Genomic DNA, 15,980 nt, shown 5'->3' on the forward strand with positions numbered 1-15,980 from the left:
TGTGTTTTACTGAGAACTGTGTCATCATCATTACCGGCTGAGTGAGTACCACCGTGCCGCGCGGCACAGCGCTGCCCCCGCGACCCTGCACCTCACCGGGCCCCGGGACAACCAACCCCCTACCCACGGAGGGGAGAACTAACATCTAGCTGCTCCATACCATCACTCCCGGGATCCCCGTCCAAAGCAGCGGTGGTGTTCTAATCTCACCACAACCGTGGGTGGCGTCACGGACAATCTCCCTTACCTAATCCCCTTTTTACTGTGAAGCCTGGGATCACAGACCCGGTCACGCCACCGTGATACCCACAGAAGTACCCCGTGGCCCGGATCTGAGTACCCCTGGTCCCCGGGCGACACAAATTCAACTCATAATTCGTGCCCTAATGTGCAGTACAATCTGGTCCTCATTGGCCAGCCTTTACTTCTGCATTCGGCACCATTGACCTTGCAATCCAGGTGCCTCTAGACTTTACATGGCTCAGTGACGTCTTGCAGAATGTAACGACACTGGGCGGGGAATAGAGCTGGAGTGACAGAGGCTTTAAATCTACCATAGCGATTTGTTTATCAATACAAACACTGTCACTAATGTAGGGGTAGACTGGCCATGTAACGTTATTGCTGGATTAGTCTTAGAAAGAGCGACATTCACGTATAAGCAGTTTGGGGCTTGATATCTTGCTGACAGATTACCTTTAACTTATTACTCCAGGAAACACTATTCAGGCACATATAGAAAAGATGGACAAAAATAGACATAAAATGAAAATAAAAGAGGATTATAATAGACAAGATTACCTAGAAACCATATATACGCCTGTCTAGTTCTACAACAGCTCTACTATCATGTCAATGTGATTTTCTTCATTTCTAATAAACAAAGAACATAAATTTGTTGTACAGCAGGAAGAAGTATTACATAATTGATGATAAATGGAAAAGAGGATGATGTATTTGTATCAAATTTAGTAACTTTTTAAAGGGGTTGTCAGAAGTTTAAAATGATGGCTTATATTAAAGATAGGTCATCAATATAAGATCCGTGGGATTATGACACCCAGCACGCCCGCCGATCAGCGGTTCTTGGTGCTAGTGGCGTCAGCTGATCACTTATAGATGCCAATGGGACCCCCATTACTAATCCTGTAAGTGAAAAGAAATAAAACACACACACTAAAAAAATCCATTATTTGAAATAAAATACACACACCCTCTTTCACCCTTTTATTTCACTTTTCAATTTTTTTCACCTGAGGTGAGTTTACCTGTGGTCACAGGTGGGGGACCGTGGGAACCTCTAGCTGTGACCACAGGTAATCTCGGTGACATCACCACTCACAGCTGCTGCTCAGTCAGCGTGTGCCTGAAGCCACAGCGGGTTGTGTCTTTTTCTAATGTACCTGTGCGCTGTGACAGTATATAATGTTTTGAGACTTTGTATGGCTTACGTCGGATCTGCAAGGTTGTTGTTGGAGTTAATAAAGGAGTAAAAGAGAGGGTGTGTGTATTTTATTTCAAATAAAGGATTTTTTCAGTGTTTGTGTTTTATTTCTTTTCACTTAACAGGATTAGTAATGGGAGGGTGGGTCTCATAATCCAGGGCTTGATGGCAGCTGACAAATCACAACTGTCATTAACCCCTCATATTACCCCGATTGCCGACTGCTCCAGGGCAATCTGGATGAGCCGGGTAATGCATCAGCATGGTCATATCTAATGTGATGTGCCAAAAATGGGCAGCTGCTGGTTGGGGGCAATATCCATAGCTCCTCCCATCCTGACAAAACCAGCCCCCACCGGTCTTATTTACCGTGGTTGGATATAAAAAATGGGGGTACCCTAAGTCTTTTTTCCCCTCTATTTTGATATTGAGCCACAGTAAAGCTCACAGATGGGGGCTGGAGCCTGCAGCTGTTGTTTTACGCACACTAGCTCTCAAAATATAGCGGGAGCCTACGTCATTCTTTTTAAATTATATATTTCTTTTTACACTGCTATACAGCAAACTGACTGTAACCAATCACAGACATGGCACAGGGTGGGGGCATGTGTAGAAGTTTGCAACCAATCACAGACACTAGCATAGAGGGTGGGCGGGGAAGCCGTGAATATTGATGAATGTTAATAAGCAGGCCAAGAAGAGAGTCTGAGAGCAGCGTGATCCTCCGGGAAACATGGTATGTATAAGTATCCTACTCTTACTACCATTTAACTTCCATTTGAAGCCCCCTAGCGCTTATTACAGCCATTTTACTGTCCCAAATGTCTCATTCCCATTTACTTGTATGATATTTGTTGTTTAGGGTCAAGTTAGCTTGTGGAATACAATTTTTTTTTTCCTGTGCTGGTTTGGTGAACTCCAATATCTATGGGTTCGGTCATCACTACTCCTAACACTATGATGGATCAGTTACAGACCCTACTGACTCTATTTAGTTATGTAGGGTTTCAAGTATTTTTGTCAGCATATGGATTGTGCATATTTGATATGAAAAAATTAGAGAACATTGATTCTTAAAGATTCTTAAGGGGAATCTGTCATCATGAAAATGCAGTCCAATCTGCAGGCATCATGTTAGCATGCTGGAGTTTTGTGTGTAAAGATTTAGCATATCCTGAGTTTTAATGATTGAATCTTCTGCTCTTCCTGGGATTTTCGAACCAGTGGCGGTCTTATCAGTGATTGACAGCTATATTTGTAACACACATATACAGAGACAGCTGTCAATCACTGATAGGACTGAATGCTGGACAGAAAATTCCTGGACAAGCAAAGGTTTAAATGTTAGAAACACAGGTTATACTGGTTCCTTTCTTACAAAACTATATATCAATCTATTCATCTCCCCCCGCTCTATAACATGGATCCTGCAGATTAAATGGCATTTTCAGGGTGACAGGGAGGGGCATAACGACCGTGGTCGGAGAGATCATGACTGCAACCAGGCCCAGCAGGGTTAGGGGCCTGGCGCTCATCCTGCAGAGAAGCAACAGGCTACTCTTTCTGAGAGAGGAGCTGCGCTGTTCAGTGGCAGACCATGCGGCCGCTATGGGGCCAGTGAGTCAGGGAGCCCGGTGCCGCCGCTAGCACACGGGCCCTCGCCCGTCATTGCACAAAGTAATGATGAAGGGTGGAGTGGAGCGCTCTGTTCCATTCTTCATCATTCTCCCCGTGCCTGCTGTCGACGTCTCAATGCAACAGAGAGTGGTAACATCACTACTGTGCGACATCTGTGCTAAGACATGCAGAGCGCAGGACGGGATGACGCTCTGACTGGAGCAGCGGGGGAACAAGGAGAGGTGAGTACTTGTTTATTTTATTTTTTATATCAGTGAGTACAGTGACCTATGGGGGTGAAATTAAATGATATGGGGACTGCATAATACAATATGAAGGACACCTTATACATGAGTTATGGGGGTGCGTTATAATACATGGAGGCCTATGGTGTGCATTAAATGGTACAGGGCCGTATACTATAATATCAAGGACTATGAAGCTAAATTATAATATGGAGGACTATGGGGGTGCATTATAATACATTCAGGACTATCGGGCTGCGTTATATTATATGGAGGCCTATGGGTGTGCACTAAACAGTATGTGGGCTGCATGATAAGACATTAAGGACACCTTATACATGGACTATGGGGGTGCATTATAATATAAGGAAGACTAGGGGGATGCAGTATAATAAATGGAGGACTATGGAGGTGCAGTAAAATATATGGGAGACTATGGGGTGCAGTATAATATATGGAGGACTATGGGGTGAATTATAATACATGGAGAACTATGGGAGGTGCATTATAATACATGGATGACTATGGGGGTGCATTATAATACATGGAGGACTATAGGGGTGCATTGTAAGATATGAAGGGTTATGTGAGAGCCATTATACTATATGGAAGGCTATGTAGGGGCCATTATAGCATTTGGAGAGCTATGTATGAGGGGGGACAAAGTGAAAAGCATGAGATGGGAAAGTTTTGTGCTGAGGGAAAGAGGCTGTTCCCCTCAGCACCCAGCTTTCCCATGCTCTGCTATACATCTTTCCCTCAGCATTGCACCCAGCTTTCCCATGCTCTGATATAATGGAAAAGATGGGTGCTGAGGAAAAGATGTATATTAGAGCATGGGGAAGCTGTGTGCTGAGGGAAAGATGTATAGCAGAGTATGGGGAAGGTTCATGCTGAGGACAAGATGGATATCTTCCCTCTGTACTAGTCTGTCTACTGTAACTTGTATATGTATTTTGTATGTAACCCCCTTCTCATGTACAGCACCATGGAATCAATGGTGCTCTATAAATAAATAATAATAATAATAATAATAATAATAATAATAATATCAGAACATAGAAAAGCTGGGTGGTATTAGAAAGAGGGATTTCAGATCTTGGGAAACATGGGTGCTGACGGAAAGAGCTAAGTGTCAGTGACACTATCATGTACCCTAGTGTAATTATCCTGTACCCCGAGTGTCGGCGTCTTTATCCTGTACCCCGAGTGTCGTTGAAGGGCGGACCCAGGTCCAAACTTTGCACCGGGGTTCATCAAACTCTAGTTATGCCACTGGTGACAGGTTTCCATTAATGCGAGTGTGAACAAAACCTAAAGAGAAATGCCGGCGTCACACGGTACGATCTATCGTGCGATCGCACAAGCGATCATACCTGCTCCCGCCGTTTGTGCGTCACGGGCAATTTGTTGCCCGTGTCGCACAAAGTCGTTAACCCCCTGTCACACGCACTTACCTCCCGGGCGACCTCGCTGTGGGCGGCGAGCAACCATTTCCTGAAGGGGTGGGACTTCGGCGGCACAGCGACGTCACACAGGGGCCGGCCAATAGAAGCGGAGGGACGGAGATGAGCGGGACGTAAACATCCCGCCTACCTTCTTACTTCCGCATTGCCGGTGGGACGCAGGTAAGCTGTGTTCATCGTTCCCGAGTTGTCACACGCCCCGGGAACGATGAACAACTGGCGCACAGAAGAAGAAACGGCTTTTTGAAAATGAGCGACGTGTCAACGAGCAACGATAGGTTGAGTATTTTTGCTCGTTCACCGTCGCTCGTAGCTGTCACGCGCTACGATATATCAAACGATGCCGGATGTGTGTCACGTACGACGTGACCCCGCCGACATATAGCCCGATATATCGTACCGTGTGACGCCGGCATAACACATAAACATGATTCGCCAGTAATGCTGACACAAAAACACTCAGACACGCTGATAACCAGCCCTCAATAGCTAGTTATGCAGCCATATTTTCCCTGGATTGATAATGACTGGGCAGATTAACCAGGATGAGTCTGCGAAAGCTGCAAAACAAGTTCACCATGAGCGGTGAACGTTCATATCATTAGTGCCAGATACAAACTGAACAGATGAAAAGTCAAGGCTGTGAAAAACAGCAAGTAACAGGAGGCATCTTACATATACGGGTAAACCACTATATAACGGCAACATGAACATCTTGTGTGCAGTATAAGTCAGGACAAGACGTTCTAAAGCCTGGGAGATCTATCCTCAGACAAATCCACCATGCGCTGCAGCTTCCTTCCCGAGCAGACGCCGCTGAAGCTAATCTCTGGCGCTGTGCGGACATCGGAGGCTGTTGATTTGATGAACATTTAATGCTCCTTTATCCACTCTGCTGATTTACTGATCCCTTCTAGTCCTGATTTTTTTTTTTAAAACACTTTGAATTGCACCACTGAAATCCTGATGTAGAATGGACAGTGTTCACTGCACAATATATTCCATGGATATGAGAGTTCAAAACAAAATAGCTTTAATGAGGACTTGTCAGATTCCTTATGCTGCCATAGAAAAGGACAGGAGGGTGACAATTAGCTTTATAGTCTTGCCTGATTTCTTGAATTAAAGAACCTTATAAATGATGTATTGACTTATTTAAGAAGTCATTAAACTTTTTCTTAAAGGGGTTATTCTGTCAAATGCTAAATATGTAGCAGTCACTGCCGAGTACTGCACTCCACCTTCTGTCTAATGTGTAGAGGTGGCTGCCGAGTACTGCCCTCCACCTTCTGTCTAATGTGTAGAGGTGGCTGCCGAGTACTGCACTCCACCTTCTGTCTAATGTGTAAAGGTGGCTGCCGAGTACTGCACTCCACCTTCTGTCTAATGTGTAGAGGTGGCTGCCGAATACTGCCCTCCACCTTCTGTCTAATGTGTAGAGGTGGCTGCCGAGTACTGCCCTCCACCTTCTGTCTAATGTGTAGAGGTGGCTGCCGAGTACTGTCCTCCACCTTCTGTCTAATGTGTAGAGGTGGCTGCCGAGTACTGCACTCCACCTTCTGTCTAATGTGTAAAGGTGGCTGCCGAGTACTGCACTCCACCTTCTGTCTAATGTGTAGAGGTGGCTGCCGAATACTGCCCTCCACCTTCTATCTAATGTGTAGAGGTGGCTGCCGAGTACTGCACTCCACCTTCTGTCTAATGTGTAGAGGTGGCTGCCGAATACTGCCCTCCACCTTCTGTCTAATGTGTAGAGGTGGCTGCCGAGTACTGCACTCCACCTTCTGTCTAATGTGTAGAGGTGGCTGCCGAGTACTGCCCTCCACCTTCTGTCTAATGTGTAGAGGTGGCTGCCGAGTACTGCACTCCACCTTCTGTCTAATGTGTAGAGGTCGCTGCCGAGTACTGCCCTCCACCTTCTGTCTAATGTGTAGAGGTGGCTGCCGAGTACTGCACTCCACCTTCTGTCTAATGTGTAGAGGTGGTTGCCGAGTACTGCACTCCACCTTCTGTCTAATGTGTAGAGGTCTCTGCCGAGTACTGCACTCCACCTTCTGTCTAATGTGTAGAGGTGGCTGCCGAGTACTGCACTCCACCTTCTGTCTAATGTGTAGAGGTGGCTGCCGAGTACTGCACTCCACCTTCTGTTTAATGTGTAGAGGTGGCTGCCGAGTACTGCACTCCACCTTCTGTCTAATGTGTAGAGGTGGCTGCCGAGTACTGCACTCCACCTTCTGTCTAATGTGTAGAGGTGGCTGCCGAGTACTGCACTCCACCTTCTGTCTAATGTGTAGAGGTGGCTGCCGAGTACTGCACTCCACCTTCTGTCTAATGTGTAGAGGTGGCTGCCGAGTACTGCACACCACCTTCTGTCTAATGTGAAGAGGTGGCTGCCGAGTACTGCACTCCACCTTCTGTCTAATGTGTAGAGGTGGCTGCCAAGTACTGCACTCCACCTTCTGTCTAATGTGTAGAGGTGGCTGCCGAGTACTGCACTCCACCTTCTATCTAATGTGTAGAGGTGGCTGCCGAGTACTGCACTCCACCTTCTGTCTAATGTGTAGAGGTGGCTGCCGAGTACTGCACTCCACCTTCTGTCTAATGTGTAAAGGTGGCTGCCAAGTACTGCACTCCACCTTCTGTCTAATGTGTAGAGGTGGCTGCCAAATACTGCACTCCACCTTCTGTCTAATGTGTAGAGGTGGCTGCCGAGTACTGCACTCCACCTTCTGTCTAATGTGTAGAGGTGGCTGCCGAGTACTGCACTCCACCTTCTGTCTAATGTGTAGAGGTGGCTGCCGAGTACTGCAGTCCACCTTCTGTCTAATGTGAAGAGGTGGCTGCCGAGTACTGCACTCCACCTTCTGTCTAATGTGTAGAGGTGGCTGCCGAGTACTGCACTCCACCTTCTGTCTAATGTGTAGAGGTGGCTGCCGAGTACTGCACTCCACCTTCTGTCTAATGTGTAGAGGTGGCTGCCGAGTACTGCACTCCACCTTCTATCTAATGTGTAGAGGTGGCTGCCGAGTACTGCACTCCACCTTCTGTCTAATGTGTAGAGGTGGCTGCCGAGTACTGCACTCCACCTTCTGTCTAATGTGTAGAGGTGGCTGCCGAGTACTGCACTCCACCTTCTGTCTACTGTGTAGAGGTGGCTGCCGAGTACTGCACTCCACCTTCTGTCTAATGTGTAGAGGTGGCTGCCGAGTACTGCACTCCACCTTCTGTCTAATGTGTAGAGGTCGCTGCCCAGTACTGCACTCCACCTTCTGTCTAATGTGTAGTGGCCGCTGCCGAGTACTACACACCAGCTTTTATCTAATGTGTAGTGGCCACTGCCAAGTACTGCATACCAGGTTTTACAGTTAGGTCCAGAAATATTTGGACAGTGACACAATTTTCGCGAGTTGGGCTCTGCATGCCACCACATTGGATTTGAAATGAAACCTCTACAACAGAATTCAAGTGCAGATTGTAACGTTTAATTTGAAGGTTTGAACAAAAATATCTGATAGAAATTGTAAGAATTGTACACATTTCTTTACAAACACTCCACATTTTAGGAGGTCAAAAGTAATTGGACAAATAAACCAAACCCAAACAAAATATTTTTATTTTCAATATTTTGTTGCGAATCCTTTGGAGGCAATCACTGCCTTAAGTCTGGAACCCATGGACATCACCAAACGCTGGGTTTCCTCCTTCTTAATGCTTTGCCAGGCCTTTACAGCCGCAGCCTTCAGGTCTTGCTTATTTGTGGGTCTTTCCGTCTTAAGTCTGGATTTGAGCAAGTGAAATGCATGCTCAATTGGGTTAAGATCTGGTGATTGACTTGGCCATTGCAGAATGTTCCACTTTTTTGCACTCATGAACTCCTGGGTAGCTTTGGCTGTATGCTTGGGGTCATTGTCCATCTGTACTATGAAGCGCCGTCCGATCAACTTTGCGGCATTTGGCTGAATCTGGGCTGAAAGTATATCCCGGTACACTTCAGAATTCATCAATAAACACAAGTGACCCAGTGCCATTGAAAGCCATGCATGCCCATGCCATGACGTTGCCTCCACCATGTTTTACAGAGGATGTGGTGTGCCTTGGATCATGTGCCGTTCCCTTTCTTCTCCAAACTTTTTTCTTCCCATCATTCTGGTACAGGTTGATCTCTGTTTCATCTGTCCATAGAATACTTTTCCAGAACTGAGCTGGCTTCATGAGGTGTTTTTCAGCAAATTTAACTCTGGCCTGTCTATTTTTGGAATTGATGAATGGTTTGCATCTAGATGTGAACCCTTTGTATTTACTTTCATGGAGTCTTCTCTTTACTGTTGACTTAGAGACAGATACACCTACTTCACTGAGAGTGTTCTGGACTTCAGTTGATGTTGTGAACGGGTTCTTCTTCACCAAAGAAAGTATGCGGCGATCATCCACCACTGTTGTCATCCGTGGACGCCCAGGCCTTTTTGAGTTCCCAAGCTCACCAGTCAATTCCTTTTTTCTCAGAATGTATCCGACTGTTGATTTTGCTACTCCAAGCATGTCTGCTATCTCTCTGATGGATTTTTTCTTTTTTTTCAGCCTCAGGATGTTCTGCTTCACCTCAATTGAGAGTTCCTTAGACCGCATGTTGTCTGGTCACAGCAACAGCTTCCAAATGCAAAACCACACACCTGTAATCAACCCCAGACCTTTTAACTACTTCACTGATTACAGGTTAACGAGGGAGACGCCTTCAGAGTTAATTGCAGCCCTTAGAGTCCCTTGTCCAATTACTTTTGGTCCCTTTAAAAAAAGGAGGCTATGCATTACAGAGCTATGATTCCTAAACCCTTTCTCCGATTTGGATGTGAAAACTCTCATATTGCAGCTGGGAGTGTGCACTTTCAGCCCATATTATATATATAATTGTATTTCTGAACATGTTTTTGTAAACAGCTAAAATAACAAAACTTGTGTCACTGTCCAAATATTTCTGGACCTAACTGTATCTAATGTATTGTGGTCGCTGCCCAGTACTGCACGTCAGCTTGTATCTAATGTAAAGTGGTCACTGCTGAGTACTTCACTCCAGCTTCTATCCATTGTGTAGTGGCTACTGCCGAGTACTTCACTCCAGCTTCTATTTAATGTGTAGTGGCCACTGCCGAGTACTATGCACCAGCTTCAATTCAATGTGTAGCGGCTACTGCCGAGTCCTGCACATCATCTTCTATCCAATATGTAGCTGCTATTGCCAAGTACTGCACTCTAGCTTCTATTTAATGTGTAGCGGCCACTGCTGAGTCCTGAACATCATCTTCTTCCAATGTGTAACTGCCACTGCGGAGTCCTGCACATCATCTTCTATAAAATGTGTAGCTGCCACTGGTGAGTCCTGCACATCATCTTCTATCCAACGTGTAGCTGCCACTGCTGAGTCCTGCACATCATCTTCCATTCAATGTGTAGCCGCCACTGCTGAGTCCTGCACATCAGCTAATGTCATCAAAATCATTTGCTCACAGAACCCCTTTAAGATGACCATACATTAGATAGCTGTCTTTGAAAGCTTGTTCAGCTGACATTGGTCTCTCCAAACCCTCTATACATCAAGCATGCATGTGTTCTCCTAAATGGAGTTTGTCACTTGAAACAGATATCTCTCCTGATATGTGTAATTGGGACAGTCAGGAGGACTGCATATATATTAGATGGTTGGCTTGTCTGAGGGTGCGTGCCCACGATCAGCGGTCACAATGTTTTGGACGCAGCATGCTTCAGCTGCATCCAAAATGCTGCAATGTACAGGACAAGCACAGTGGATGGGATTACTAGAAATCCCATGCCTAATGTGCTTGTTTTTTCCGCAGGAAACATTGACCTGCAATGCGACTTTCCAAGCCGTAGCATGTAAATTGTTCACTGCGGAGTCGCAAGTATCCTCCGTAGGGAGAACACAGAGAGGAGACCGCAGTGCCCTGAACCATATTGTGGGCACGACCAGCTGCGGTCTCCTGGAGGAGACTCGCAGCCCTGCAGGTCAGGACCTGCTATGTCCAGGATGCAGCAGGTCCTGATCAAGGGCACGTACCCTTACAAAAATTGTCTGACACACAGTTAATATGTATGGCCTGCTTTATATATGCTCACATGAGGAATGCTCTCAGGCAAGCAACTCCTATAATCAGATCACATAAGGAATGCTGTCAGGCAAGCAACTTCTACGACGGGCTGCTGATAAGTCTTTGGCTTTACCCAGAAAGAAACAAGATAGGATGATGAAACTTTACATTTATTCCACATACTCTCCACTGATGACAACACACTTCTTACATTGTTATTCAAAGTTCTGTAAGCCTAGCAAAAAGAAGGATTTCAGTTGTGCCTCAAACCAGGCATCTGTAACAGCCATGTCATCAGAAATGGTGTGAAATTTGGTACCCTTGAGGTGTTTCTTCAGGTTTGGAATCTGATGATGGTCGGAGGCACCTAGATCTGGTGAATAAGGTGGGTGGTCAAGCAGCTGGATGCTCAGCTCTGCCAGTTTTGCCGTGGTCGCTTGTGCAGTGTGAGCGGAGGTGTTGACTTGCAGGAACAAGATTCCTTTAGACAACTTGCAGCGCCTTTTGGCCTTCAGAGTTGCATTCAATTGGTCCAAAAGTTCAATGTAATACCTTGCATTTATGGTGGAACCCTTTTGAAGGTAGTCCACTAGCAGCATGAACTCCTTATCCCAGTACACAGACGCCATCATCTTAGTGGCTGATTTTTGCACCCTGAACTTCTTTGGACGAGGAGAACCACTGTGCCTCCACTCTTTTGACTGCTCCTTGTCTTCAGGATCATACAAATAAATCAAGGTCTCATCCATAGTGACCAGTCGATCCAGAAAGTTCATATCAGTCCAGAAACGGTGAAAAATGGACCGAGAAGTTTTCACTCGCATGCTTCTCTGATCTGTTGTTAAACATTTGGGGACCCACTCTGCAGATAGTTTCCTCATGTCAAAATGTTCATGGATAATGACACAAACATGTTCATGGGAAATCCCCATAATGTCTGCTATTGCTTTAGCTGAAATTCATTGATTCTCCAGTATGAGGTTGTGCACAGCATCGACAATCTCTGGAACAACGACCACTCTTGGTCAACCAGGACACTCCTCATCATTGGTGCTGAAGTGGCCTGTTTTAAATTTGTCAACCCAGTTCTTAATTGTGGAATATGAAGGGCATTGATCCCCCAATGTCTGAGACATATCACCATGAATATCCTTTGTGGACTTTCTTTGCAGAAACAAGAATTTTATCACTTCTCTGCTCTCTGTTGCTGTGAATATCGCATTAGACGCCGCCATTTTGTTTTCCCTCTTACGTAGAACACTGTTGCTATAAGCAACAAACACAAAATTTTGAAAAAATATATTAGACACATAAGGCTTTCATGTGATGTAACATTTGTTACCATAGAAACAAAAAAAAAATCACAAAGCCAAAAACTTATCAGCAGCACCTTATACTATCAGAGGAGGCCATCTTGCTTCATGAATCCGCCTAAAATTTTTCCTGCTTGTTTCTTCATAGTGAATCAACCAACCCTGTGATCTCCTCCATCCTACACTGCCCTTAGATATGGGAACATCAGACAGACAGTCACTAAGCCCCGCAACCACAGTACCTGTGACATGCTAGATCAATGATGGTCAACTTGACATATCCCTTCTTACACAGGTCCTATGAAAATTATCCAAGAGAGACTGTATGTGTGTATGTTTTATAGACAAAGTAGGGTGTAAACCCCATTATAGGACAGGGGTCAAATGTAACGCTTCAGCACTACATTTAGCACTGCATTTTAGTGCATTCAGCGCAACAGAACATGGATGGTCTACAATAGCGACTCAACGTAAAACACTAATTACATTACTTTAGTGATATGCAATCAATTCTACCTAGTCTACATTTGTCTAATTCCAAAGAATATGTCACCGGTGTGTCATGAATGACAGACAGTCCTGTAAAAACCTTATAATATAGCACTAGGTAAGAAGACCCACATTTCTGGAGCTGTATGGTGGATTAAAAATAAAACAAAAAAAACACTGAATACTCAGAGGAGCGGCTAGAATAAACTAGAGCAGAAAATGGACACTTTTTGATTATGTAGCAGGTCGTTTTTTAACACCACCTAAAGGCCGCTTTACACGCTACATCATCGCTAGCAATTGCTAGCGATGTCGAGCGCGAAAGCACCCGCCCCCATCGCACATGCGATATCGTGTGATCGCTGCCGTAGCGAACATTATCGCTACGGCAGCGTCACACGCACTTACCTGCTCTGCGACGTCGCTGTGACTGGTGAACCGCCTCCTTTCTAAGGGGGCGGTTCGTTCAGCGTCACAGCAATGTCACAGCAGCGTCACCGAACCGCCGTCCAATGGAAGCGGAGGGGCGGAGATGAGCGGGACGTAACATCCCGCCCACCTCCTTCCTTCCTTATTGCAGCCGGCCGCAGGTAAGGTGAGGTTCCTCGTTCCTGCGGTGTCACATATAGCGATGTGTGCTGCCGCAGGAACACTGAGCAGCAGCAATATTCGAGAATAGGGGGGCATGTCACCGATGAGCGATTTTGACCGTTTTTGCGACGATTCAAAATCGTTCATAGGTGTCACACGCAACGACATCGCTAATGTGGCCGGATGTGCGTCACAAATTCCGTGACCCCAACGAGATCGCTTGAGCGATGTCGCAGCGTGTAAAGCGGCCTTAAGACTGCCAAATAGAAATTCAGCTAAGCTACTCTCTAGACTAGCAGAGCTAAGAAGCCAAACAAGCAATATTGAAGGAAAAAATAGTATATAGTGATTATAGAATAGTGAATATTACCATAGGTGTAATGTCCTTTTTAAAAACCACCTGTGCTCCTCTACTTGGAGAGCCCAAGAATTTTATATACTTTTATAATTCAGATACATCCCAGATATGTTCATCTTTCCCCTTTCCCACAAAATCCAAGCACTGTTTCGGATAACTGGGGCTGTTACAATTTGCTGCCATGGTGGTCAATGGTCAATGCCACCGGCCACTGGCGGTTACCAGACAGAAAAGGGCCCTTTGCAGCCCAAGTGCTCATAAAAATGCAAAATTGCACCTGTTTTGGAGGTGGAAATAGGCCTCTTACCTCTTGGGGCCTTGTGTGGCTGCTCAGGTTGCACCAAGGATATCTCTGCCTCTGCCACTATGATATGTCCACCTCTGCCACCAATGGTATGTCTACCTCTGCCACCAATGACATGTCCGCCCCTGCCACTAATGATATCTCCACCTCTGCTACCAATGATATGTCCACCCTTGCGACCATTGATATGTCCACCTCTGCCACCAATGGTATGTCTGCCTCTACCACCAGAGACATGTCCGCCCCTGCTATCAATGATATCTCCACCTTTGCCAGCAATAACATGTCCACCATTGCCATCAATGATATGTTCGCCCCTGCCACCAATGATATGTTTACATCTGCCACCAATATGTCCACCCTGCCACCAATTATATGTCTACCTCTGCCACCAACATATCCCCCTGCCACTAATAATATGTCCACCCTTGCCTCCAATATATCCACCTCTGCCACCAATTATATGTCCATCCCAGCCACCAATGATATGTTCAGCTCTGCCACCAATGATATATCCACTCCTGCCTCTTGTATTCTGCTGATAGTACTGTACTTTATGTATAGAGACCACTTACAGCAGAGGTACTCAACCTTTCTGACCTTGAGAGCCACATTCAGCTCTGAAAGAGGGTCACAAGCCACATCCAGCTCCTGTTCCACTCACAGTAGTGACAGAAAGCCCCCATTACTGGTAGTCAAAGCTTTTCCACAGAAATCACACTGGATCTAAAGGTTCCTACCTTATCCCTATCCAGATCTGCTCTTCTATGTGGTGTTCCACACAAAAGTCACCATCTGGAAACCTGGTCTTCAGAGCTTATGCACCAAGTTTAACGACAGCCATGAGCCACACACACATCACGGGCCAATGAACCACATGTGGCTCACAAGCTACTGGTTGGTGACCCCTAACTTAGAGTAAAACCATATTATGTTAAAATGTCCATATTATATTAGTTCTCAAATCTCACTTAAACCATGTTTTATACTGTCAAACTGCATGGAGTTCTGGCTTTCCGGCAGGTGTCTCCCAGTGATTTCAGTCCATCATCTCGTAGAGCTGCATCTTTTTGTGATGGAAAGAGTCAGCTCTTCATGAAAGTGATGATTAAGACTCTCGAACATGTAAAAATAAATTGTAAACTTCATCATAACTTTGGTTAAATATTCTTAGAAACGCATTATTTCCTATGAATAAAGAAACCAAACCAGCAAATATTTGATATACCCTACACTACATAAAGAATGAACCAAAAGTAAGTCAAAGAGGTGACACCACGAAAGTATGATAACGGTATTAAACAATCAACATACGCCATATAATAAGTCTTATGCATTTTGTATGGCCGCTTACCTGATGGATCAGGAAGCCATCATGAAAGTCTGCATAGATACAGCAAACCTTTAATAATGGATCCCACGCCATGTCAGGAACCTCTGTACTTAGACCCGTAATAATAAATGAACTTACCGTCATAATTTACAATAATGATGGCGAGCATGTAATCCTTTCCCAACATCTTTCGTGATCCAAGGATTCGGACACAAGGGCTGAGGGTGTGTGACCTCCACAATAACCCAATGTAAGGTTGAGAATCAAGCCTGAAAGTGAGATGTCATGTGTGTGCGTGCTCCTTCCCAGATCAGCCAGCAAAGAGAGACGAAAAGTCAGCACCCATTTGTGTGTGAACGCCAGGCAGTGGACTGGACAGAGGCAAGGCTGGAATGCAATGGAAAGGCTGGGAGGAGAGGCAGGAGGGAGCGCTTAGTGGATGTTGCATTGGAGGAGGAGCTGTCCAGTGCTGATGAATGATGCTCCAGTACTGTAGGACTTGTTCTTCAATGTGTAACACTCAAGCTGCGCTCTCTCTTATAGAGTGGAAATCATGAAATATTTACCATCACTTCATTATCAGTCTATGCCTTATGCCATATCTTACAGAATAAGTCATACACATCCTAATAATGAACCCCCTCCCCTATGTATAGAGACGTCCTTCCATGGGAAACGTTCTATATTTAGAAGCTTCAAGTCTCACCTGCAGGATCCCC

At 45.4% G+C, this 15,980-nt stretch overlaps 1 protein-coding gene across 1 annotated transcript in view; it reads right to left on the minus strand.

Annotated features, from left to right (window-relative positions):
• Window positions 1–15,752, minus strand: part of APBB3 (amyloid beta precursor protein binding family B member 3) — a 168,085-nt gene extending 152,333 nt beyond the window's left edge. Inside the window, exon 1 of the mRNA XM_075344434.1 lies at window positions 15,400–15,752. Within this exon, the coding sequence (XP_075200549.1) occupies window positions 15,400–15,448 (49 nt within the window). The 5' untranslated portion in view covers window positions 15,449–15,752. The remainder of the gene's footprint in view (window positions 1–15,399) is intronic.
• Between the last annotated feature and the right edge of the window lie 228 nt (window positions 15,753–15,980).

The sequence above is a fragment of the Anomaloglossus baeobatrachus genome, chromosome 4 (genome assembly GCF_048569485.1).
Source record: "Anomaloglossus baeobatrachus isolate aAnoBae1 chromosome 4, aAnoBae1.hap1, whole genome shotgun sequence".
Taxonomy (NCBI): Eukaryota; Metazoa; Chordata; class Amphibia; order Anura; family Aromobatidae; genus Anomaloglossus; species Anomaloglossus baeobatrachus.